The sequence below is a fragment of the Glycine max genome, chromosome 15 (genome assembly GCF_000004515.6).
Source record: "Glycine max cultivar Williams 82 chromosome 15, Glycine_max_v4.0, whole genome shotgun sequence".
NCBI classification, from domain to species: Eukaryota; Viridiplantae; Streptophyta; class Magnoliopsida; order Fabales; family Fabaceae; genus Glycine; species Glycine max.
In genome coordinates this window covers 19,610,580-19,637,806 of record NC_038251.2, presented here as the reverse complement: position 1 = coordinate 19,637,806, position 27,227 = coordinate 19,610,580, and the positions used below count along the sequence as shown (strand labels likewise).

Here is a 27,227-nt window from a genome sequence, read left to right as displayed (position 1 = left end):
TGCTTATTTGTTTTGAGTTCTTGAAAATTACGTTTATTTTATTTTTAGTCCTTAAAACACTTTAGATAACACTTTTGATATTGAAAAAGTGCTATCTAAAACCCTATAAAGGCCAAAAGCAAAATAAACATGATTTGCAATGATTAAAAATTAAAATAAGTATCGCTGGTATAGACTATTAAATAAATACAAAACTCATGAAATAACATAATTATATAACTGCATAGTGGCTGGAGAAAGCCTTAGAACTAAATTCTATGGCATGGACTAGTTAAAAAATACCTTGAGGGAAACTCAGTAAAGCAAGGGCCCCCGATTGTTAGAACTCCTTGGACCATGTTCAGGCTTATCGGATTAGGCAGCTGGAAAGGCTGAGATGATAGGCTTTGATTCATCCGTTTTAGGCCTTGTACGAGAGGGCTATGGGCCAGTTTCCCTCATAAAGAAATGTGGACTAACAGATGTAATATCATAGGCATAGGAGATTTCACCTTACCTTCTCCAACATATACCATTTCAAATGATAGGGGAATGATTCAAGGCGGGCCAAGCAGCAAGAGAAGGGCTATGGTGCTAGGCTAGACCCGTAAAAAAGCTCGATCTAATACCCTTCAGGCTAAAGGAAAGCAATTAGCCAAGCTAATTGAACAAGTTTTTAGAGTACTTACATTTCTGGTTTCTCATGGACATAGGTACTGGACGGATTGGCCCACTTAGAATATAAAGAAGAGGAAGACGCCAAGAGACAGAAAAGGGTAGAGACCAACCACCGAAACAAGGGACTAAGAGCTATGGGTCATCCCAGGAACTAAACTCCCGAAGACCTCATCCATAAATAAGTCTTTGATTCCTTCCAGACGGGTAAAAAGACATACCAACTACCAACCTACCTTTAGGGAATAATATGTGGGACGCGACCCTACTCCAGGGATACTAGACCTTTCAGTTGGGAGTCTTTTAGCACTCAATGCTGTCTGGCTCGTACCGATGTCATGAGTGTCTTATTTATGAAAGACAGAAGTGTGACAAGAAGTGCAGTAATGGTACGGGTTACAAACAGAACAGACATGCGCCAACTGAGGGGAATAACTAGTCAAGGTGCGACACACGCCAAAGATGGCGGCAAAAGACCTGTATTATTACCCGAAACAAACAACAAACAAAACATTATGAAGCGTATTGGTCTATCAGCTGTTCCCGAAGTTCTATCTAAAATAGAACAGAACTACGATGTATTTACTATAACTGATAAATTTCGTAATCTGTCTTTGAAAGATAGCAGTGCTAGTTCAAGTAATCATAGTTTTGTTTCTACTCTGACTCCTACTGCATCTCTTTTAGAAAGATTTAAGATTCGTACTAATCCATCGGCGTTTACTCGTAATGTTATTGAAATGACTAAAGCACCATTTTTTGATATAAAGAACCCTATTATTAATTTAACCGAAAAGGCAAACAATTATATGATGTCGATTGGCTTTCGCTTTATGCCAGGACAAGGGGAATTCTTAATAAAAGATCTCCGAGCTCCTGATACCTTAGTGGGTTTAAGAAAGTTAAAAGATAGCCTAGGCTTATCGTTAACAAAAGGTAGTCTTAACAGCAATCCATTACTTAAGTTAAAGGGTATTTCTGACTCTGTTTCTAATAGTATGGAGTCGCTGGCATCTCGTGTCTTGGTTGAAGTAATTACATTTAATGAGGGGTATTATGGTCGATTCTTAATCCTGGTCCAAATGGGTATTGGTTGTACTGTATGGTATGGCTTCGTACCTGGCGATGGTATCAATATGCCAATTGAAGGATTAAATACCCTATTTAGTCCTATTGAGAATTATGATACTATCTTTACTAATCCTGATGCTCATGTTATACCGGGCTTTAATAAAATGACTTTAATTGAGGGCGTAAATAATCCAGCAGCATCGCTGTCACAGGCATTTGCTCAAGATAGGCCCTTCATGGATATGGATATTGAAATACCGGATTCTAATAAATCTATTATTATCGGTGTTAGCTTAGGACTAGCAGTTGCCATCTTATTTACATTTGGGATTAACCCATGCTGCGGAGAAGTTATAGTATGAAGATAAATATTATGATGAACAACCAATTGTTATATATTTCTTATTCTTTGTATCGGAACAACTCGAGGAATGCTATGCTTTTAAATGTGCCTATTTCCTATCATCCTCTTATCTATTTATTTAGGAGAAAGTATTCTACAGACAATAATTTACAATTACAGCTATCTAAGGATATACGTTATGTACATGATTACCTTAAAGCAGAGAATCTAATACCTAGTATTACACCTTTCCAATTGTCTATCATTCTACAAAAAATTGAAAACAGTTCTTACAAGGTTGGCCCGCTAGAGTACTTTACTTGTTTAGATGGAGATATGAATAAGCTTTTAAAAGATATATTACCTGATTATCCGGATATTCATATACATGTAAATAAAAGAAATCCAGAACGTATATTTATAATAAAGGCGTCCAATATTATGGATCAAATAGTATTAATGGGCCTGTCTGCTACCTTGCATCGTCTTATTTATGGTTCCTTGCCCCAAAATGGAATTCGACTAATGGATAGATTTCCTGCTTTTCTCCAGAGTCTTGAAGATATGAATAATGTTGATATGATGTATAAGGTTGATATGTCCGCATCAACATCAGTGATTACTAAAGCACTGGTTTTAAAAGCCGTTAAGCCTTTTGTTGGCGATAATGATTATGTATTTAGACTAGTAAGTTCTTTACTTGAGCTACCTATCTATACAAAGGATGGGGATAAAGTTTTAGTAGGGTCTGATGATATTCCTCCTCCTCTTGGAGAGGTCTCCAGATTGCTATTCAACTTTGTATTAATGGACTTATTTGATCGGGAGTTTGTCAAATGTTTTCCAGAAATAAGATTTAGACGATTTTCCCATGAGGTCTTCGTAGCAACTGCTGATATTTATGATGTCTTTTTCTCTGAAAAGAGTTGTTATGCTTTATTGGGGAAGATAGGTTTGAGAGGCGAAATCTATTCTATTTCGCGAGGGGGAGGGTACCTTACCTGTAGGTGTAACATTGAAAGGATATTATTTATTAATAATAGCAGTAAGGTCGTAATCAGTGACCCTTTCCCCATCTGGTATTAAAGCACATATGTACTTGGTGATTTCGTATGTCAAAATAGTCAGCATACGACCCTTATTGATAGGCTCTTCCCTCTGTTGTCACAAATCATTTGACTCAGCCGGGGGAGTGAACGAGATTCTGCTTCAAGTTACTAGAGTCAATTATCATAAACCAGCTCTTACAAAGCTTATGACTGCAAGAAAATCAATTGAGACCTTCACAAAGATGTTGGGAAATTCCCTAACAAAAGACCTTATTGAATTGATGCATTCAAACGCTAAAGAATGAAAGCAAGCAAGAGATAAAGATCTAGTTAGACTTGCCAGGTAAAACCTAAAAATTGCTGGAGAATCCTTGCTAATCCTCAATCCTCATCCAATCCAACTCAAGCACCAGCAAAGGGAAGAACTTCTAACTCGCTGGCAGGAAGAAGAGATTGCAACTTGAATTGCAACTCCCACTGGGTGCACCGCCACTAAGACTAGCTCCCCTAGAAGAAGATATCTATCTATTATCATTAGCCAGCCTTGAAGCAGGAAGTGTTTTACCTTTTCGCAAGCACTAAGTAAGCAAGCTACCTTAATGAAGTTCAGAAATTCCTTCTTTTTCCTTCTGTACTTTACTAAAAGTCTGGTTATATGATTGAGTACGAGATGTTCGAATAGTTCCGATTCAAAAGAAAGCAGTAATCAATGAATTCTGCACTTCCCGCCATAGGGAGAGGATTGGAACGGCTCAATCCGTTGCTTGTTCGCGCAGTAGTTTGATTGCTGGGGGTATGAATTCTTTCGAGTAGTCTAGTGACAGCAACAAATCATACTATAGGTATTCATCCTACTCACGCAACAAAGTTCTGCAACAAATCATACTATAGGCGACCTTTTTCTATTTCCTCCTCACTCCTGGGCCTTTATCTAATGTTGTATATATATCTTTTATCCACAACCATTATCAGGGGGGCTTTTTATCCCGCGGCATCGTATCTGGATCCAATAGATCTCCATTGATATTATCTTCAGCCCTTTTAGGATTATTTTGCTCTAATGTATTATTATCTTCGGTATTATTTCCTTCTTCTACTCTCCGCTGGGCTATTATACCTCTTTCCTGTTCCAGCTTCTGTAATTTCTGAGAAAGAGCCGAATTCTCTTTTTCTAAAATAGCTGTTTTCCTTTTAAAACTTTCTAATAGTTTTGTTCCAATGTAATTTAGAGATGACAAGTCATCGATATCAAGTGGATCTGTACTTACATACTTACCTTTTTCATTAAAGAAAGGTATTCTCTTGGAGTTACTGAGAGTTCTAAGAGTGGTTGTACTCTCTTTCTTTTTAACCGAGAGTTCTTTCCAATCGGGTCGAAATTGATAAGTTACCTTCTTTATCAGACTTCGGGAAGGGTCGGCGTACTGTTCTTTATACCATTCTGGAGTTATAACATTTCTACCCGGTCCCTTGTACTTATAGACCTTCTTATTGCCATCTGACTCTTCTGTGGTATAGCTCATTTAGGTGCTAAAAAGAATCCCTCCAAGATCTTATCTTCTAATTTAAATTTACCTAATACAGAAGAGGAAACATCTTCCTCCGGAAGTGGATTACCAAGGACAATAGAGTCGGTGTCTGTATATAAGCAGTCTTCTCTTGAAATATACTTGTACATATAGATCCTTGAGCCGGCAGTGATCGCTGCGGCTAGTTGTACCGCGGAGTTCTTCGGGGGGTCCCAATAAGAAGGCCCCTTACCCGGATTGGTTAGATAAGATACCATGTATAGATCCTCTCTAATAAAGACATCGTCTATAAACTCAGGGCGTCTAAATATACGGTCACGTTTAGATTTATTGCACATCTCGGTTTTTGTGCTTTGAGGATTGATGCCAAATCTACCATATAACGAGTTCATTAGTAATTTATATACAAAAGATAGGGCGTTATTTCCTTTCTTTTTAGCATTGGATCTGCTTTCAAAGAGAGAATTAATGTAGTCCTTGAATGGACTTTCCATCTCCTCGAAGAGGTATCCACAAATTGGTATTATAGTGTAGCCTATGTCTCTAGCATACTTGAGCTCCTCACTATAGTAAACCCCAACAAAGGTGCCTGTAGGAAAGATAAGAGTGCCATCCTTATTATCCCCATAGGGAAGAAATGGTTTATTTATACTTTTTGGGCATTCTACATATGCTTCAATGAACCCAAACATGTTATCTAATGTCATATATTCTAAATCAGAATGCCAGACTGGTATACCCCCAGGCATTGAGAATTCCTTGATAACAAAAGGATAGAGAGAGTTAACGTCATAATAGTATAAATTAGTACCGTATGGTAAGTATGCGTCGGTATGCCCACCGTAATATCCACGCCGAATAAATGTATCCTCATTCTGATTAGGGATGTGGATACGATGCTTATTGTAATCGTAATATTTTTCACGAAATAGACTTAGAGCCAGTGAGGCTATTGTAAGCTTATTTACTATGTCTGCCTGGTAAGCCTTATAATATATGTCCTGGAAGGACTGCATAATTCCCCCTAGCAGAAGAATATCCTGCTCCATATACTCTAACAAACTCTCTTTCATAATACTAAGACTTTCAAGTCTTACATCCTCATAGGAAATAGATCCTTTAGAACCCAACTCAGGGCATAGATTCTTAGCAAGGTCATCTAGTTTGCCGGGGAGTAGATGTAAGGAGTCTCGGAACGTAAATAATAGCCTTTTTTTAGAATAGACAGCTACCTCGTAGAGTCTATTGTCTCTCATAAGGGGGGTGACCGTGTAATTAGGATGATATAATGCAAGGTGCTTAAGTAGAAAAATGCCATCGAATCGACCTAAATTATGAAAGTAGATTGTTTTAGCAGACCTATTTTGTCGAGTAATAGCCGCGACCCTAAAGATAAATGATTTGAGCATTTGGCAGCTCCTTTCTTCAAAGGTTGGGAAGATTCTTGAAGAGTAATCTTCGCTGAAGTAAGTATCGATCCTTTCACGCCTACTAACGGGAATCCCCGGATTAACAACCATGACACCGACCGCATAGGGTACATGTTGACTATTTTTGTTAATTATGGTCTCAGTATCGGCCACCAAGAACGGCCTCAGGGATATATTGCCCGATTTCCTTGGAACGGTTATATTCTTAGGGTACTTTCGAGAAGTAGAACTAAGACTTTTAACAGGTAAATTACTAATATCGATTTCTCCAGAAGATGGCTTAATGCATTCAGAGAGAGCCTCCTCTAGCAACTCCTCTTTTAAAGGTTGAAGAGGGCCGGGGATATTTTCTTCAAAATGTGCTCGAATAGCTATTCTAACAACCCCAAAACCGTCATAAATATCAATTAATTTAAATATACTACTAAACACACTAGCATATATCTCTGACTTAGAAATAGGACTACCATCATCAAACGTTAAGGGAATAGACTGTTTATTTAGTGGTTTAGCGATATCACCTACTTCTCTATTTTTAAAATAGAATATGATATTAGCTTTCGCGTACCCTAATAAGACAGGATAAACATAGCTTACTAAGAGAGACATCACACTATGGCTGAGGAGGGCTGTATCCTGGACCGATACAGGTTCTCTATACTCCAAAGACGGAATTAGTAACTTAGGGTGCGGGAATATTAATGTCTTACTAGAATTGGACTGAATCCGGTTCAATAAGATACATGTTGAAGTTGATCTAGTACGACTGTATGTCGTGTACGGAACATTATGCCTTACCCCATGGGTTTTAAATAACATTTTAATAATGTATACAATTTTCCCCAATCAGGGCATCTCTAAACCTATTCCATTTAAACAAATGATCATCAAATTTCTTATTAGATCCGCAGACCGCATTACAATAGAGTTGATATCTTTGTTTCAACTTATTGTTTATTTTTTTTAAACCAGCTGCATTCGTGACATCTTCTGGAGAAATGAGTCCAATTTTTAAGAACTCATCTAAAATAGGCTCTGGTATGATCCTTTCATCAAAAGACTTCAAATTGTAGCCTTTTACATTATTATAGAGGCCCTTCGCTATAGCCGGCTCCATAATATTTTTATAAATAAAGCGGTTAATGATTTTAAGAGGGGGCCCCATTTCCTTTATGACATGTAGATAGATTTTAGATATATATTTAAAATAATGTATATTTGTTATGAAGTTATCGTGAACTGTGTACAGAGGTATATTATATGAGTTCTCATAGAAGGCAATAGACATAGCAATTTGCGCGTCCTTTTGATGAATGAAGTTAACGAATGTGGATACCCCACTTTTCCTCTTATCCCGCTCTTTTGAGGGAAACGAGAGTGTGACATTATGGGCCTTTTTCAAGTAAGAGTTGAAGACTCTAACTGAGTGTTTTTCCATCTTTTTATAATCCTGGGATGTGCTAAAATATTCTGTGCTGTACAAGACTGGTTGATCTAGGTAAGAGCATACCCGACCTACCAGGCTGATCAGCTGGATAAACGAATACATAAAACTGTATTTTTCTTGCCAAAATTTGAAGCATAGAACCGACAGTATAGTACATTCTTTTGGCAAGAGATCTTGGCAAAGACTCACTATAAGATCCTTAGTTGTGCTATTAGCTGTTTTACCCCGTACCATTACTGCACTTCTTGTCACACTTCTGTCTTTCATAAATAAGACACTCATGACATCGGTACAGGATTCTCCTCACTAAGAGAGTCTTTGATGAATGAAATTAATTCAATTCTCATGTGAGAATAGATGTCAAATATCTCACCGCTGCCGGTATCAAAAAGATTTGTTAGTTTCGCAAAATTCTTATCCAGGAGGAAATAAGCCAATCCATAAACACGTGCAATCCCATCTCCAACGGAGACCACTCGACCGATCTCATCCACTTGAAAATTAGTGTAAAAGTTGGTAATTCTACTTTCTAATAGAGTTGTTAGTTCCGCAGCTCTTACAGAGAATTCCATAATTTATCTATTTTGACCGGGGGAATGCCGCAAACAAGGTTTTTGGCTCGCAATAAAGCTAGCATCCTGATCGAGCAAGACGTAGTCCTATCTATCCACCTCTCCAGACACAATATCTTGAGTACCTATGATGGTGACCACATCTGCTGGCATGTGATGTTTGGACAGAGAATCGAGTCCTTGTGAATGGGCAGAGCCAGGTGCTCTTATTTTACGACGGTAGGGACGATTGCTTCCATTACTGACCAGAAAGACACCAAATTCTCCTTTAGGTGCTTCAACAGCGGTATAGGTAGAAGGAGCTGGTACGGAAAAACCTTCTGTATAAAGTTCGAAATGGTGAATTGAGGTAGAGTAGACCGATGATCCTGTAGTCATTTTGCCGGCTATTGAAAGAAAAAGAGAATATCTAATCTAAAAAGAGATGAGAGTTATGGACGGTTCGGATCACCCGCTGATAGGGAATGCTTTGCCTTGTACCAAAATTGGCAATTTTGGTCAGATAACCCGCGTAATCGTTTTCACTCAGCGCATGCCCCTCCGGATAGAAAAGAAAGCCACGAATCATATGTCTTCTTTCAAAGACTACTTGAGGGGAATATCCGTCCGCCACAAGTGCGGCCTCTATGTGCCTTTCGATTGCAAGTTGACTCCGGACGAAGGAGTCGAGGATTCGCTCGTTATAAGCGATCCCCCACCAATTCGCCCTCAATCGAACAGCGAGCTCTGCTCGCCGGGTGTTGTCATCGAGAAGCGGAGGTTCAAGTTCGGGAATCACAGGCTGCTGATTCACGCTCGCTTCGCTGGATTCGTTTGAAGATTCTAACAAAACACCTTCTTCGAAACTTCTCCAGCCCGAGGTCGATGCGCCTGAAGGCACGTTTGAGGGTTGCTCCGCTGCAGGATTGGCAGCAGGCTGACCTCCTGCTGGATCCATCATGTGCAACGTATACCCGGATTCGAGGCCCGAAAGAACACAAAGAATAATTATGAGGGGAACCTCCCAACCCACAAGCCGAAAAAGAGCGCGAAGGCCAGTCTGTAAGAGAAGACTTTGGATCTTAGAAAAACCCAACAAATCGAAAGAGAAAGAAAGACACAAGAGAACCGGTGTAAGGATGATGCAAGGGATGATTAATCGACTCAAATAGATGCTCATCATAAGCTTTTTTTTCCTCCTCTTCCTGTTCTATTGATCAAAAACATACGGAAACGCCACGCCAGTAGATTAAGTAGTGGAGTGCTCATCCAGGCTTTTCCACCCACCTTAGTAGTCCTAGTGGGCTTTATAACCTGGAGGAGTATTCCCTGGATAATAAATCCCCCCGGGCTTATAGAAACCAAAAATGGATTGGTATTGCCCAAGGTTACCCCCTCTTAGTGAATAGGGCACAGGACAGGGATCTCCTTGATCGAACTTTGAGCCACCCTGGACTTTGGCCAGGCCCCAGTTCCCAGGGTTAGAGTATTCCCTATTATAAGATAAGCCTACTCAGATCCGAACTAAACTAGTTGATTCTCTTTCGCCTATCGGCCGGCTTTAAGCAACCTTCGCATTTCCTGCTGAGATCCCAAGTCTCCAAGTGGGCCCTCTTGGCCACCCGCGACCTTGGCTTTTTAGAGAATCCCGCTCCTGTGTCGTGGGACTTGTAGCTCGGCAGTCCACCGGGTGGGTTTGTTTATCCTTCCAGTTTCGAGTGTCTTCTTGGATAGTTATAGCGGCCCATAGGCGCGAGATGTACCTTGTGGGGGGCGGCGGTCCACGGGACATAGTCCTTTCAGGCAGTGGCCGTTTAGTCCATGGTCCATTAGATGGTCGATGCAAGGCCAGAAATTGGAACACATTGATTCCGCTCGTTCCTGTCCTTCACTTCAGGGCCTGTCCCTCGGTGTGGTCAGTACTCCATACTGTCGGGCAGCGAAGCTTACACTTGTTAACTAATTATGACGGTTCACCAGGGCCTCTTTCCTCCTCCCTTTTCTGCTCACTCGTAAGGGGTCCGGACCCCCACAAAGGTTAAGGAGTCGACTGAACATCTCAGCCATTGGCGGGAATTTCGCCCGCATCCGATCCCCAATTCTTGTTTACCCCGGATGATCGTGTTGGGTGAATTGTGACCTCGTACGATCGTGTCGGGTGAGCAACAGCCGCTTCGTCACAGTACTTACTTATGGGCTAACGGGTCACACTTTGGCCAAGTATCCTACAAAGAGACTCCCGAGAGCCAGAAGTATTAAAGGAATGGCCATAGGAATGGGCACATCATGACATTGTAAGATGTCTCGCCCGAATGAATTAGTTGGTACTAGAAATGTTAGAAAAAGTGAACGAAAAGAGTAATAAGAAGTGAAAAGGACAGAGACACTTCCCAACCAGAAAGCAAAATTCCGACTTATGGTATACTTAGTGTAAGCGAGCTCTAATATCACATCTTTGGAATAAAATCCAGTTAGAAAAGGAAATCCAATTAGAGATAAGCTGCCCATGAGCATCATGGCATAGGTAAAAGGGAACGAGGAGGCAAGCCCCCCCATCTTCCGCATATCTTGCTCATCCGACATGGCATGAATCACCGAACCTGCACTCAGGAATAGTAATGCTTTGAAAAAGGCGTGATTCATTAAGTGAAAGATGCTAACTGAATAGTTAGAGATGCCGCAAGCAAAGATCATATAGCCTAATTGACTGCAAGTTGAATAAGCAATGACCCTCTTTAGATCGTTCTGTAATATTCCAGTGGTTGCCGCAAGGAATGACGTCGTAGCTCCTGCAGAAGTAATAACAATCAAAGCCGTAGGTGGGTATTCAAATAAAGGGGAGCACCTTGCTATCACGCCCTGAGTTTATAGACGATGTCTTTATTAGAGAGGATCTATACATGGTATCTTATCTAACCAATCCGGGTAAGGGGCCTTCTTATTGGGACCCCCCGAAGAACTCCGCGGTACAACTAGCCGCAGCGATCACTGCCGGCTCAAGGATCTATATGTACAAGTATATTTCAAGAGAAGACTGCTTATATACAGACACCGACTCTATTGTCCTTGGTAATCCACTTCCGGAGGAAGATGTTTCCTCTTCTGTATTAGGTAAATTTAAATTAGAAGATAAGATCTTGGAGGGATTCTTTTTAGCACCTAAATGCTATAGCTATACCACAAAAGAGTCAGATGGCAATAAGAAGGTCTATAAGTACAAGGGACCGGGTAGAAATGTTATAACTCCAGAATGGTATAAAGAACAGTACGCCGACCCTTCCCGAAGTCTGATAAAGAAGGTAACTTATCAGTTTCGACCCAATTGGAAAGAACTCTCGGTTAAAAAGAAAGAGAGTACAACCACTCTTAGAACTCTCAGTAACTCCAAGAGAATACCTTTCTTTAATGAAAAAGGTAAATATGTAAGTACAGATCCACTTGATATCAATGACTTGTCATCTCTAAATTACATTGGAACAAAACTATTAGAAAGTAATAATAATTTTATAAGACAAAAAATTAAATTGTAACCACTAAAAGATATTTAAGCCTAAATAAAACAATTTTGAAATGAATGACTCATATGCCCTGTTCTCATATTAATTACTTTTGCAAATTGTACTGTAACCACTAAAAGATACTTAAGATTATTATAGTGGTTGTGCATCAATCTTCTAATCTTCTGGTTGCATTATTTTGATGATGACTTGATGTCTTTTACAATTTTTGTGCTTTTGAATTTCTTGTAAATGTTTTTTATAAGTTAGAAATTATCTGCAATAAGACAAGTTTTTTTATTCTAAAAAAACTGAAAGGGGAAGAAAATTCTATAAAAGAAAAGTAGTTATGTATATGTGATTGGTTTGGTAAAATTCTTATCCCTTGCAATAATATGGTGGATGATATCTAAATATTAGTTTTAATGATACCAGACAAAAGTATAAGACCTTTGTATTACAATAAGTTAGGCATTAATGGCTTTTCTATGTAGTACATATTGTCTAATACAATTCAAAGCTCTGATTTAAAAATAGTTGTTTCATTAAAACTGATTATATGCAAGCAAAATAGATATGAGAATGATAATTAAAACATTATTACATCATTGAACATTGCATTGTACCATGAAATATGTAAGATGGTGCATATAAGAATGATATACATCAATATTTATCGAATGATCTATGAGTGCTACTCAATACTTGAAAGACAAAGCATGTGGATGTGCCAATTAACTTGTCCATTACGTGAATTGTATTAGACAATTTGTACTACATAGAAAAGTCATCGGTGCCTAACCTATTGTAATAGTCACAATATTTTAAATTTTTAAACTCCCTTGAAAATTTTATGTCATGTGCTTTAACTAAAGAATACTTTTATGCTTAAGTATCTTTCTAAATGATGCAACATGAATCACATTAAGCTTTTTACAAAGAAAAAAAAATAATTATGGATTAAGATAAAATTGCATTAACAATATTTACCAATTATATCTCTCTTGCAACTTCATTTTCTAAATTTCTCCCTTCTCCATCTCTAACGTTCTCTTTAGAACCCTCCATATTCCTTCATTATAGATACCAACCATTGAAATTATTGAAATAATCCTTGCATTATAGAGGAAAATTGACTTTTAACATAAATCCAAAATTCTCATCCTCCTCTTCCCTAGACCCCAAAATTCATATGGGTCAATCCAAGCCATGTGTCCTTTTTGCCTTGCTTGTCACATCTTGATGATGAGTACATTGATGTGGTAATGCTTTCACTTTCATGATACTTCCAAATCGTCACATATTCTTTTATTTTTCTGCCTTCTTTATATGGTAAATGTTAAATGTTTAAATATATTTAAAACTTTAAATCCTCCTATTCATTTTTATACTTTCTTTATGATAAATATTAAATTATTACAATATTTTCATAAAATTAAATACTACTGCCTTTTGTTTTAATATTTTTTTTAGAGTACATAGATTTTGAGAAAGATTTATAAGATGACATAAGAATCACCGCTTCATTCACTTCCCCATTCTCACATTCTCTGATCAAATCCTTCATTTCCTTCCATATTTGATACCAATCCTCAAGATTGTTGAAATAAACCTTGCATTATACATTGGGCCATCTTAACATCAATCCTAGAGTTTCAAAATTTGTATATTCTTCTTCTCTTGACCCCAAATTCCACATGGGTCAATGCAAGCCCTATGTCCTTTCAACCAAACCTTCATTCACCCCCAATTTGACGAGTATGTGGTTACACTTGCACTTTCATCACTCTTCCAACTCGACTCATTTTTCTACTTTCTTAATTATATGATAACTAATAAATACTTTAATAAATATTCTCAAAACATCAATTTCTCCTTTCATTTTTCTTCTTTCTTTATATGATAACTATTGAATACATTAAATATATTTTTTGTTCATATATGCATTAACTATATCTAATACATTAAATGCATTTATAATAATTTTTTATAAAGTTGTTGAGAGATTTCAATAAAGATTTATAATATGGCAAAAGAATCGTTGTTTGCCAACAATCATCACCTCATTCATTTCTTTGCGAACTCTGTTCAGTAGTACAAATAATACATTTTATAATAACTTTTTCCATCAGCTATATGAGAACTAATCTGAAAAAATTGAGGTGACATTTTTGGGCAAATTGACCCCAGGGGTCACTTTTACAAACCTTTTTTGGAATTGGGTCTATTTTGAAAGTAATTATCAAGGGGGACTTTTTTTCAAAGGTTTCCACCATTACGGTAAGCAAGTCCATAAGAATATTTTCTTTCCTTTATATGTAATTATTTAAAATTAATTTGATTATTATGTTATTAAAAAGGAAAGAAAATAAATTACATAATAAATGAGACTTAATTACATGATAATCACTAACAAAAAGAAAGCCAGGACCTAGAATTAACTCGAAATATCTTGAGAGCAAATCCATAAGAATATTTTCTTTCCTTTTTAATTACATAATAATAGAGATGAATACTAATTTTCTTTCCTTTTAAATTAGATAATAACCCAAAATGGAGTGTGTGTTATATGTTTCGGGTTAATTCTAAGTTCTGCCTTTCTTTTTTGTTAGTCATTATTATGTAATTAACTCTCGTTTATTATGTAATTTATTTTCTTTCCTTTTTAATTACATAATAATCAAATTAATTTTAAATAATTACATAATAAATGAGAGTTAATATTTTTTCTTTCCATTTATGTCTAGGAAAATTATTTCCCATTTATTATGTTACCAAACCCCATGTCCTTATCGCCTAAACCTTCGTCTGCCTCCACTTTGGTGAGTATATCGACGAGGTATCCTTTACAATTTCTGCATGCGCTCCACGTCAATCGCAAAACTCTCACGCCTATTTCGCTAATACCACCGGCGAAACCCACTGCTGCCATGACGTGACATTAAATTATTTTTTCATATATCTTCATATAATAAATATTAATTTTTTATTCTTATTTAATTATATATTTTTAATACATTAAGTACATTTATTTTTAGTTATTTTTTCATTCTTTATAAAGTGGTACAAAGATTTTGAGAAAAATAATTAATATGACAAAAGAATCACCACTTCATTCACTTGTCATTCTCTTTGCTGATAATCAATACTTCATTCCATTCTTGTTATGATCCTTGGTTTTAGACTTGTCTCTTGCTTCACTTTCTCGCTTTTCCTTTTCTCCATTTCGCAGTTCTCCCATTACGGATACCAACCCTCAAATTCATTGAAATAAATAGTGTTATTGAGAGTGAGACATCTTAACATAAATCTTAGTATTTGACATTTTGCGTGTTATTTTTGTTTCATCCCAAATTTCACATATACCAACCCAAGTCTTTTTTGCCTTTTCACCCAAACTTTCATTCACCTCCATTTCAATGAGCAAGTATAAGAGGTAATACTTTCCTCTTTATCATTTTTTCCAATGCTTAGGTGATCACTACTTGCTACTCTTCCTAACTATACTTGTTGTGTGGATCTCTTGCATGTGGCATTTCCAAATCCCATTATTATCACAACATATGAGTTTCTAGCATTAGCGGGACCTAAACCACCATTTTGAATTTTGTAATTAGTTGATTGTTTTTGTTTTTATTTTTTCTTATTCTTGTATTATAAATTTAGGTATTTGTGACTCTTATTTTATTTATTATGTGAGTCTTCTTTATATATGTGTGTGTATGTATTATTTCTCTTCTATTCATAAATTGTAATATCCACATACAACACAACTTATGACACTAAGGTTGATAAGAATGTTATTTTTCTCTATGATTTTGTTGATTTTTGCCATGGAATCGCACCCTATTAAAGAGCAAAGTTCCATGAGAAACTTAACACCCTTTGTGTGACTCAGTTTTGGATTGTGGAGCCAATTTTATTTGCACTCAATCCTTTCAAAGATGTCCATATTTATGGAAACAATTATATCTTGTTTTATAGGCCAATATTTATGAATAATTCACATTTTATGTTATAGTTGCAAAAAAAAAAAAAAGATTCTCTACTTCTTTTATATAAAATATGATTCATCTCTTTATATGACTTTGAGATCAATATGGGATATTTAAAGATATTATTTTTACTCAGGGTGTAGGTTATTCAAGATGAATTTTGTCCTCTGAGCATAGTGCTACTACAAGTTTTTTTAGCAAGTTATATATTTTCACCCCATGATTTTGGCAATATCAACCTTTTATAAGTTGCCTACCTATTTTTCATCTTTTTATCTTTTATGAAACTTAAATTTTGAGTTATTAGATTTGTTGTTGAAATGTGATGCTTTATTATAGTATTAGGTTGATCATGATAGTCTTTATCCACTGTATGTATTGATATGTTTGCCAATTGATTAAATGTGTGTTGTTTACCTTCTGAAATGAAAGCATTTATAAAAATCATGGGAAAAAAATTTAAATTGTTGCATTCATTATACCTTGTCGACAACTTTAATAGGAGATCTCTACTTGTCATCAATGACAATGTTTCCTTCATAGGCCACGTCATATATACCAATGGAGGCCAAAATGGAATGCACAAACATATATAATTCTTTGTAAATTAGTATTGTGTCTAGTTGTTAGCACCCATGATATCGAACTAAATGTGAGTAATCTAATTAAATGATTTGAATCAAATCTTGTTTGTGTGAAAAATATTGTGAAATTTTATTTCAATAATGTAATTTGACATAATATGATATATATATATATATATAGAAAGAGAGAGAGAGACAGAGAAAGAGAGAGAAAGAGAAAGAGAAAGAGAGAGAAAGAGAGAGAGAGAGAGATCATGATGCACACACAAACACATACCATTTATATCTCTCTTTCAACTTCATCTTCTAAATTTCTCCCTTCTCCATCTCTAACGTTCTCTTTCGAACCCTCCATATTCCTTCATTATAGATACCAACCATTGAAATTATTAAAATAAGCCTTGCATTATAGAGAAAAATGACTTTTAACATAAATCCAAAATTCTCATCCTCCTCTTCCCTAGACCCCAAAATTCATATGGGTCAATCCAAGCCATGCGTCCTTTTTGCCTTGCTTGTCACATCTTGATGATGAGTACATTGATGTGGTAATGCTTTCACTTTCATCATACTTCCAACTCGTCACATATTCTTTTATTTTTCTACCTTCTTTATATGGTAAATGTTAAATGTTTCAAATATTTTCAAAACTTTAAATCCTCCTATTCATTTTTATACTTTCTTTATGATAAATATTAAATGATTACAATATTTTCAAAAAATTAAATATTATTGCCTTTTGTTTTAATATTTTTTTTAAAGTACATAGATTTTGAGAAAGATTTATAAGATGACATAAGAATCACCGCTTCATTCACTTCCCTACTCTCACATTCTCTCTGCTCAAATCCATCATTTCCTTCCATATTCGATACCAACCCTCAAGCTTGTTGAAATAAACCTTGCATTATTATTTTATTAAAATATATATTAAAATTTAAACATTTAAAACTAACTTCTAAACAATTTTGTTTAAACTCCTATGTCTTATCTAGTTATGATAACAATTTATCACAATGAATGAATGAGGCTTAAGTGGAAGAGCTAATGATGTCTCCTATTGTGGAAAATTATTTAAATAAAATGTTTAAATATATTTTTAATCATTGCAATTTAACGTTTTTTTTATTTTGTCCTTGCAAAATTGCTTATTTGTTTTGAGTTCTTGCAAATTACGTTTATTTTATTTTTAATCCTTAAAACACTTTAGATAACACTTTTGATATCGAAAAAATACTATCTAAAACTCTATAAAGACCAAAAGCAAAATAAACATATTTTACAATAATTAAAAATTAAAAAATACTAATAATTTTATAAGACAAAAAATTAAACTGTAACCACTAAAAGATATTTAAGCCTAAATAAAATAATTTTGAAATGAATGACTCAAATGTCTTGTTCCTGTATTAATTACTTTTGCAAATTGCGTGAGAAGTAAAAGAAAGCCACGAAGACAAGTCACTTAGCTTGATCTCTCCTGACCATTTTTTAATGAAATATTATAGACCATTAGATTTAAAGAAACTAAATGAATATGATGAGGAGTAACTTTAAACACTTAATCTTGAAATAAGTGACTTATCCTTTGTTAAGGTACACACTTGTTTTTTTAGTACTAGTACCAATGTTTCAAAATGTGGAATAATATGTAATTTTTTTTTTAATGTACACTATATACATATAAATTTTCAAAAAATAATAAAAAAATACTCAAAATTCATTCCATTCATATAAAAGTAAAAAGTCAAAGTGCCTTAAACAAAACATACTAGTGTATGTATATATATATATATATATATATATATATATATATATATATATATATATGGATCAAATTTATATTCGTATAATTTTGATAACTATTACATCATTTTTATAATTTGTTATAAAAAATGATTTTTATTGACTCAACCAATTAATAAGATTGTCCGGTCAAATTTTACTAAAATTGAACAATAAAAAGATAATAAAATGATTAACATTTTAATATGTTTTAAACATTTGTATCACATCAATTTTAATCTATATGAACCAAGTAATAATAATTTTGAAATATAAAATTTTACATATGTAACATATGAAAAAAACTTTCAATCCAACATGATATAATAATTATCAAAATTACAACAACAACAACAACGCCTTATCCCACTAGGTGGGGTCGGCTACATGGATCAACTTCCGCCATAATGTTCTATCAAGTACCATACTTCTATCCAAATCATTAAGTTCGAGATCCTTTTTGATAACCTCTCTTATAGTCTTTTTGGGTCTTCCTCTGCCTCGAATTGTTTGCCTTCTCTCCATCTGGTCTACTCTCCTCACTACAGAGTCTACCGGTCTTCTCTCTACATGCCCAAACCACCTAAGTCTATTTTCCACCATCTTCTCTACAATAGGCGCTACTCCAACCCTCTCTCTAATAGCTTCGTTTCTAATTTTATCCTGTCGAGTCTTACCACACATCCACCGCAACATCCTCATCTCCGCTACACCTACTTTATTCTCATGTTGGCTCTTGACCGCCCAACATTCTGTTCCGTACAAAATCGCCGGTCTTACCGCAGTCCGATAAAACTTTCCCTTTAGCTTGATCGGTACCTTTGCATCACATAACACCCCCGATGCTTTTCTCCATTTCATCCATCCTGCTTGAATGCGATGATTCACATCCCCTTCAATTTCTCCATCATCCTGTATTACAGACCCAAGATATTTAAACCGTGTGACTTGAGGGATAATATGGTCTCCTATTTTCACCTCTGAGTTAGAAACCCTCCTTCTTTTGTTGAACTTACATTCCATATACTCCGATTTGCTTCTGCTTAGGCGAAAGCCATGTGTTTCTAGAGCTCGTCTCCAAGTTTCCAACCTCTCATTCAACTCCTCCCTCGACTCTCCAAGGAGGACTATGTCATCTGCAAAAAGCATGCATCTCGGCGCTATCTCTTGGATTTGTTCCGTGAGGACATCCAGAATTAAGGTAAAAAGGTAGGGGCTAAGGGTTGACCCTTGATGCAAACCAATTGTGATGGGAAAATCGTCTGACTCTCCACCCTGTGTCCTAACACTAGTCGATACCCTATCATACATATCTTGGATAGCTCGAATATATGCAACCCTAACCCCTTTCTTCTCTAGAGCTTTCCACAAAATCTCTCTAGGCACTCTATCATACGCTTTCTCCAAGTCAATAAAAATCAAGTGCAAGTCTTGTTGGTCCATGCGATATTGCTCCATCACCCGCCGTAATAAATAAATCGCTTCCATGGTCGACCTTCCCGGCATGAAACCAAATTGATTCTCAGTAACTTGAGTCTCCTTTCTTAATCTCCGTTCGATCACTCTTCCCATAATTTCATGGTATGACTCATGAGCTTGATTCCCCTATAATTTGCACAATTTTGTATATCCCCTTGTTCTTATAGATTGGCACTAACGTGCTTCTCCTCCATTCCTCCGGCATGCGTTTTGACCTCATAATTTCGTTAAAGAGTTCGGTGAGCCACTCAAGACCTCTATCTCCAAGAGTTTTCCACACTTCAATAGGTATGTTGTCTGGCCCCACCGCCTTACCATTACTCATTCTTTTCAACGCTTCCTTTACTTCCTGTTTCTGAATCCGACGATAGTACTTATAGTTCCGGTCCTCTTCTCTTGTGTCTAGACTGCTAGAGTCATATCCATATCCATCATTAAATAAGTTGTGGAAATACGCCTTCCACCTTTCCTTGATATCTTTTTCATGCACTAAGACTTTGCCTTCTTCATCCTTAACACACTTTACTTGATCCAAATCTCTAGTCTTCCTCTCTCTACCCTTAGCAAGCCTATATATAGATCTTTCTCCGTCCCTGGTTCCTAGAGCTTGGTATAGTCCGTCAAAAGCTTGGGCTCTTGCCTCACTCACCGCCTTTTTGGTTTCATTTCTAGCTATCTTATACTTATCCCAAGTTTCAGAATTTCTACACCTAGACCACTCCTTGAAACACTCCTTTTTTACTCTAACTTTGCTCTGAACATTTTCATTCCACCACACGAGATTCTAATTAAATAAAAAACATAAACAAACATTCGCTAAATAGGTTAGTCAGCTAAAGACCTTGTCCAATGAATATGTATCTTTGGATGACAAAATTTAGCATGGGATATTCATTTGAGATAGTAGCTTCTTTTTTTTTCCTCCAATGGCAAATATATTATAAATCTAATGACATATATGTTGTATTTCTTACATTTTATAGTATCAATTTTCCTTACAATAACATCAATGGGTATGACTACGTGCCAGCTCTTACTGAGGATCTTATATAACAGTAATAACTTCTTGAACTGGTTAGAACGATCTAAAATTATTACGATCCAAAATGATATAAATATGATTGTACGCACTAAGATAGACATCTTGATTTTTCGCTGGAAAATTACAAGTACGGGCTCACAACCAGGCGACCAAATAATTACTGTTCCGAAATGAGAACCATGTAAGTCAATTACTCGCTCAAATCATCATCAAAATAATTCAGATCAGACTCATCATCAGTGTCAGCATCAATGTTAGCATGATCTACATCTGGTGATCCTACTGCTACATCAGCCATAGTCACCAGCTCAAGGGATCCCTTTAGATGCCTTGCAGCTCCATCTTCATAATCAATTGAATCGTTTTCATATTCATCATCTAGTTCAACTCCAAATAGGAAATTCTACAAAACAAAAGCAAAACAAATATTCCATCAGTATAGCCACATCCTCCATGCATATTGCTTAAGAGCATATTTCACAACTGTATGATGGTGAAGCATCTCGAGCACTACAATAGCTAACCATACAATATTTAACATGAAAATGAAAGTCACGTGTTTTTTATAACATCAAATTTCAACTTATCATTCAAATAAGCAATCCATCAGACCTAACTGGGTTAGGCTTTTCAGCCCTTCGAAATTGGAAGGTGACAACAACTAGTACATTAAAGAATAAAAATAAGATAACTTTAAGAAAGTCAAGTCAACCATGAATTATTTATAATAAATCCAATTCACAGCAATTAATGCTTTGATTCATACAAGTTCAAAAACACAGAAAGCACTGATTACCTTATCAACATCAAAGTTTTGCACATTAGTATCTACTATCCAATCATCGAGTAAATGCTCTTGCAGAACACTGTCAACAGAGGACAACTTCGAGTCCCTGGACCTTTTTCTTAATTGGCATTCTCTAAGTCGCAAGTTGTAGTGGACATATATAATGTCATTCAATTTCTTCTGAGATAGACGATTTTGTCTTTTGCAACGTATCTGATCATATATACTCCAATCATGCTCACATGCAAAGGACGAGCATGTTTGACTTAATATGCGTACACTTATTCTTTGCAACTCTAAGCAACTTATTCCGTGCTGTTGCCACCAAGCAGCTAAAGAGATAACAAAAAGAAAGGAAATTAATTAACTCCTACTGAAGTATAAATGTGCCTCCAAAAAAGTTAATTGTCATAAGAACATTTTAACAGCAACATAGCAGTTTACCAGGTTCTAGACCTGTTCTTGTGCTAATTGCCAATTCAGTTCCAAAGTCGTCTTGTGCAGCATTATAATGAGCAATCTGGAGATGACATCACTTTAAAGCAGATAAAATAAATATCTAATAATGTTGGTGCCAGATAGCTAGCAGTTATTAAGGACACATTACCTGCATTGATGCGGATATCCGTCTCATATTATCAGGCTCCAGCCGGACAATGCATTCATTGAGTCCTCGTACTACCTCAGAATGCTTTAGTCATCAAACAATCACTTCAGGAGAGAACTTGAATAAAATTTGAAAATAAGCAACCACTAGGAAATATTGAATATTCTCACATACCGCCACAAAATCCTGACGATATCGGTATGATGGATTTAAGAAGTATGCAGCCAAGTAAAGAGGGTGACAGAACAGAGAATTCCAATGACTGTCTATGACCTTCCAGAATGGTTCATATTTACGTGCATCGTCACCATGAACAGATTTGATTGCAAGTTTTGCCCTGTACATATCGTTATATAGATATGGCATTGACAAGCTCTCACCACTATAAAGCTTTTGAAGTACTTGCATTATGGGATCTATTGACTTCCTAACATGCTGAATCTTCTTCCAAAATGTGACATTCAAAACTATTTTTTCCACCTCTTTCCCCTCATTTGAGCTGGAAAATCTGGATGAAATCCATTTGTTGGAAAGAAACATTCTTCTGAGAGCAACTCGATGATCCAGCAAGCTCAGTAGTGTAGCAAAGCTAGAGGCAAACTGGGTGGCAGCTGGTTTTAGAAGCTCCTGGCCCCGGGTAAATTCACTTTTCATAAGATTTAACAACCATATTTGATTGTATATTAGTTTGGTAATTTTCTGGCCCTTTTCCATGCACTCTTCCACACATCTTATTTTCATAAAATCTTCAAGCATACAATTAATACAATAAGTGGCACTAGGGGTCCAGAATAAATTCCTTCTCTTCTCTTCAAGCATTTTTCCAGCAGCCTTATAATTGGGAGTATTTTCAGTGATTACCTACATCAAACGGGAGGAATAGGAGAAACAATTATTAGTAACAGCTTCAAGGTGATATTTAGGATGAATGAGGATGCCACAACATTAGAATGAACATTTTACCTGCACTACATTTTCCTCACCTACTTCTTCCACTATTTTGTCCAGAAGCTTGAATAAATTTGGTGCATCTTCCACTACATTAGTGGCATCAACCGAAGAAACAAAGTATACACCATGAGGACAAGAAACAAGAAAGTTAATAATTGTCCTACCCTGTGTATCTATCCAACTATCTGCCATTATAGAGCAACCAGTGATTGCCCAGGAAGCCTTATATTCAACAAGGTAATTTTTAATAGAATTGATTTCCTCCTGCAAAAAGCGACCAGACATAAGTTGGCTTGCTGGGCACACCAGTCCTTGTCCATATTGACCAACCACTTCCAGCATTTTATGAAAATATAGGGAGTCTGCAGCCTGTATAGGAATCCCTGCATGGTAAAAGAACTTGCAAATTGAAGAAATAACTTCCTTGCGTAATTTCTTAGTGGGCCCTGTCTTAACTTTTACTTGTTTGTAAGCTTGAGGAGTCTGATTCTTGGGTAGTTTCAGGTAAACATTATCCAATCTTGATCTTCTCAATACTGGTTCAGGACCAGTACTATGTGACACTCCCTTGTAGGTCTTCATTATATCTTTAGAGAATCTCTTATCAACATCCATCAAAGTTTCCTTGTTCATATGATGCAAATCTTCTACTAGCTCACACTCATCATCATCATTATCGGACTTTGCATAGAAAGGCATCAATTCCTTAATCTCAGGCCTCCTAAGTCTCCTCCCAGTACGATGCCATTTCATGTTCTCTTTTATTTTCAGATAAACATCTTCTGGAGCACTTTTACAAGGTGCTACCTCTCCAGGAATTCTAGCCAAATGTTGTTTAAACCGATTAATACCTCCACTGACAATTTTCTCACAGTAATTGCATTTGACTTTCTTCTTTCTCTCGTCCTGAGCAACACCATGCTCCCACCCTGGGTCAACATATCCTAAGGAGCGAAGAGGAGTCAAATTTACAGATACATTTCGATCATCCATCAATTGCTTCCCTTTGCTTCTACACCCAACTTGCTCTTCTTCATCTTCATCATCATTAGAGTGAAAATTCATATATGCTTGTGTGTCAACTTGTTTTTGTTTCTTATGGGAACGGCAGCCTTCAAGATTTTCTTTCATTTTCAGGTAGACTTCATCAGGAGCCTTTTCACAGTATGTTACTTCACCAGAAACTCGGGCTAAATGCTGCTTTAATCTGTATATCCCACCACTAACTATTTTCCCACAGTAATTGCATCTAACCTTCTTTTTCCGCTCATCTTGAGCAATGCCATGATCCCAACCAGGATCAACAAATCCAGTGGAGCGTATTGGAGCCATTACATCCAAAGCAGAGCCATTATAATTCCACTCATATATGCATTGATGCTGAATACAAGGCACATAAAACTTCAAAACTACAACATGTCAAGTAATCTGAGAGACTTCCCTGTTTCAGCAATAATAATGTATAAGTAACAGTGTAAGGTACCCTGATCTTGAGGCTTTAAAGCAATATCGTATAAAAATAAAAAATAAAAGCATAAATATGATGGGCAGGGAAGATTAAAAATCAAATATCAAATAAAAATGAGGGCAAAAGTGGAAACCAATGTAGGTCCTAAATCATTTAGAAAATTTAACTTGAAATTTTTAGATAATATTATATATGGGAGATGTTTTAAAACAGGCCATACCATAAAAAATAGAAAGGGAAAATCTACATAATAATCATGACGACTTGCTATGTAAAGATGGCTATTCCACCATCCAAACACCTCCCCCCCTTCCAAACACACCATCACTGCCCCATATAGTCTGGTGGTTCGTTTCTCATGGTCTTTGTTGTTGCTTCTTAACCACATGTGTGAGGTACAAGCATCTTCAAAGATGCCATCCAACAGGGATTACTGACATTTAACAGATAGAGGGTTGTGTAAAGTCCAACACCTCAAGATGACTTATCTCCTTACGTCTCGATATACTATGGGGCTAAATCAAATTAATCTTTCCAAAACATGATTTAGTTGGATTACCTATAAGATTAAACTGAATCAAAACTTCGTGAGTAAATGTTGAATTAAGAGAAAGCCAGAAAGTTATACTGAGACTAAGAAATAAGACATGCAGCTTGATGTCTTCCCTTCTCATACTAAGAAGATTTGGAACTTCTGTCTACACTCCATGTCAGAAGAACTCTGCTACATGCTAACTACCTTCTCACAAAGAACCTACAAAATGTTGAAGGTATGGGTTGAGAAGAGTGAACCATGGGACTCTTATCAAGTGTAATGACTAGAAGTAACTGAATATAGATGAGAAAAAGTATCTGATGCAATAGATATCAGATACTCATACAGCAACCATTTTGAAGTATTGGTGCTTCCTAATTTACTACATGCTAGTCAGAAATTATTATCCATGGTTGTCAAGTAACAGATGATGTTTGAATATTGGAGCAAAGATAGCATGCCAACATGCATCCATATAAGCAAGGAGAAAAAAAACACAGAAAAAACGATAAAGCCAAGGTGATAAGGGTAATTCAAAAGAAACATCAATAACTTTTTCTGCATTGAATAAAATCAACAATGAGCTACACTTTCAAATAAGCATGGAGGCAGTCTTTCAACGAAAGCCAAGGGGCAAATATTGGATACCATGAACACCATCAACTTCATCAGTTACAATACATCCTACACAATCATAAAACACATTGTAGAAACTAGAAACAGATGAACATTGTACAGCATTCAAGAGGATATTAAGAATCAGCAACAAATATACAATTAGACAATAAATCAATAATCTTTAAAAGAGCGCTAGACTGAAATGTTCTGCAGATGCAGAGATGGGACTAGCATTGAGGGATATTTCACTGCATCAACATTATATGAACAATCCAAAGCCTCCATTTGGGCTTACCGCTTACCAGAACCTAGGAAATTCAATCTTTATGCACCTATGAGCTCTAGAAAACACCCGATACAAAGGCCATTCCAGCTTGAAGAGATTCTACAGTCTTCTTTCTCTGTCTCTAATTTTATTCTCCAATTAAAAAAAAAAAAAAACAAGACTCATTTTGAAATTGCATGCAATATTAAACAAATAAAAGAACTAACTCACTGCAACCTAACATAGTACATGATTCACTTCCTAATTCCTGTTCGAGTGTTTGACTGTTTGTTAACATGTGTAAATTTTTAAAAATAATTAAATGACCAACAATGTATGAGAATTTAGTTAGCTTGGCTTACAACAGTTGCAGGCAAAACCCATTTGAATGAATAACTGTGTTTACCACAAAAGGCACATTGGGGCACATTTACCAACACTCAAAGATATCACCTCCCCCTTATATATCCCCATTTATGATACACTACACTGCCACATTCACTCTCTTTTATTCATTTACAAAGCATAATTTAACAATAGTCCTTCTTGCAATGCTATCTCTTTAACCACATTCTCATCCTTCAAATTCAAACCAAAACACAATCACTAAGCTAATTTAAAAGATTTCGCATAACTTCCAAGCAGAAAGAGAGAAAACTTAATCTGAAGAAATATAGCAAACACTTGAGCACTTAGGGTTTCCATAAAACTCAAAACCACAATTTCCTTTTACCTTTTTTTGAAAAATCGGCGATGCCACGAAACCCTAGGTGGAAGACAAAGGTGAAAGAGCTGAATCGAATAAAGAAGATAAAGAAATAAATAAACCTTAACGAAAGGAAGAGGACCAAGATCGAAGTTGAACCACCGGCGGAGAAATCCCTAGCCGGCGGCGGAATCGTTGGGCGTTCGGCGGCAAAGGAAAATCGCTTCGGAATCGCGAGTCGCTAGTGAATGGCTGGGTGAGACTCTCAACTCGACCCGGCCGCGTTATGCCGATTTTTTATTTTTTACTTTTTATTTTTTGCTTTAGTTGTAAATTCTCATGCATATTATTTTCTTTACAGTATACTATGAATAATAATTACTAGTATAATAATTGGAAATAAAAGAATCAAATATGTTTTATTGTAATTGTGTATTTTATTTTTTATTTTTTCTGTCGTGGATGAGAATGTTACGAGTTGGCTAACATTTTATGGAATCGTGGAATTTAGTGAGTTGACTCAGCGAGTCTTTACACTCGGGAAAAGAAAATTAAAAATTCACTCTTTTTCCTTTTGTCCCTCTTCGGACTTCGGAGCAAGATTGGATAAGTGCATATGTTTTATTTATTTATTACCGAATTTGATTTAATTAGTTGATAAAAAATATAAATTAGTAACATATAAAATTGGCATAAACCGCAACAAACGAGAACGCTTTGAGATGACTTTTTTTTAACCTGACTGGGGTAATTTGTTAAGAAATTTACATAAATGTATAAGTTTTTAAAATTTTAGATAAATAGATTTTGCAAAATATCACTTTGAATTTAAAA

The 27,227-nt window shown here is 36.0% G+C and overlaps 3 protein-coding genes across 8 annotated transcripts; all 3 read right to left on the bottom strand.

Moving 5' to 3' along the window:
* Positions 1–4,636: 4,636 nt before the first annotated feature.
* On the bottom strand, positions 4,637–7,070 carry LOC100781614 (DNA polymerase). Its single transcript, XM_014767949.3, has one exon. The coding sequence runs from the start codon at positions 6,893–6,895 to the stop codon at positions 4,637–4,639; it is 2,259 nt and encodes a 752-aa protein (XP_014623435.1). The 5' UTR covers positions 6,896–7,070.
* Positions 7,071–8,841: 1,771 nt separating this feature from the next.
* LOC121173536 (NADH-ubiquinone oxidoreductase chain 5) lies at positions 8,842–14,503 on the bottom strand. Its single transcript, XM_041009582.1, has 3 exons — positions 14,347–14,503; positions 11,121–11,176; positions 8,842–10,933 (listed from the first exon to the last, which is right to left on the bottom strand). Exons 1-3 carry the CDS (start codon positions 14,501–14,503, stop codon positions 10,280–10,282), a joined length of 867 nt encoding a protein of 288 aa, XP_040865516.1. The 3' UTR covers positions 8,842–10,279.
* Positions 14,504–20,380: 5,877 nt separating this feature from the next.
* LOC100784818 (uncharacterized) lies at positions 20,381–26,968 on the bottom strand. Of its 6 annotated transcripts, XM_014768121.3 has the most exons (9): positions 26,516–26,968; positions 25,725–25,829; positions 24,829–25,023; positions 22,814–24,242; positions 22,025–22,711; positions 21,851–21,934; positions 21,688–21,763; positions 21,253–21,575; positions 20,381–20,859 (listed from the first exon to the last, which is right to left on the bottom strand). In XM_014768121.3, exons 4-9 carry the CDS (start codon positions 24,131–24,133, stop codon positions 20,647–20,649), a joined length of 2,703 nt encoding a protein of 900 aa, XP_014623607.1. In that variant the 5' UTR covers positions 24,134–24,242; positions 24,829–25,023; positions 25,725–25,829; positions 26,516–26,968; the 3' UTR covers positions 20,381–20,646. The 6 variants fall into 6 exon arrangements, with proteins under 6 accessions (XP_014623607.1, XP_014623608.1, XP_006597914.1 ...); XM_014768122.3 differs by lacking the exon at positions 24,829–25,023; XM_006597851.4 differs by lacking the exon at positions 25,725–25,829.
* Between the last annotated feature and the right edge of the window lie 259 nt (positions 26,969–27,227).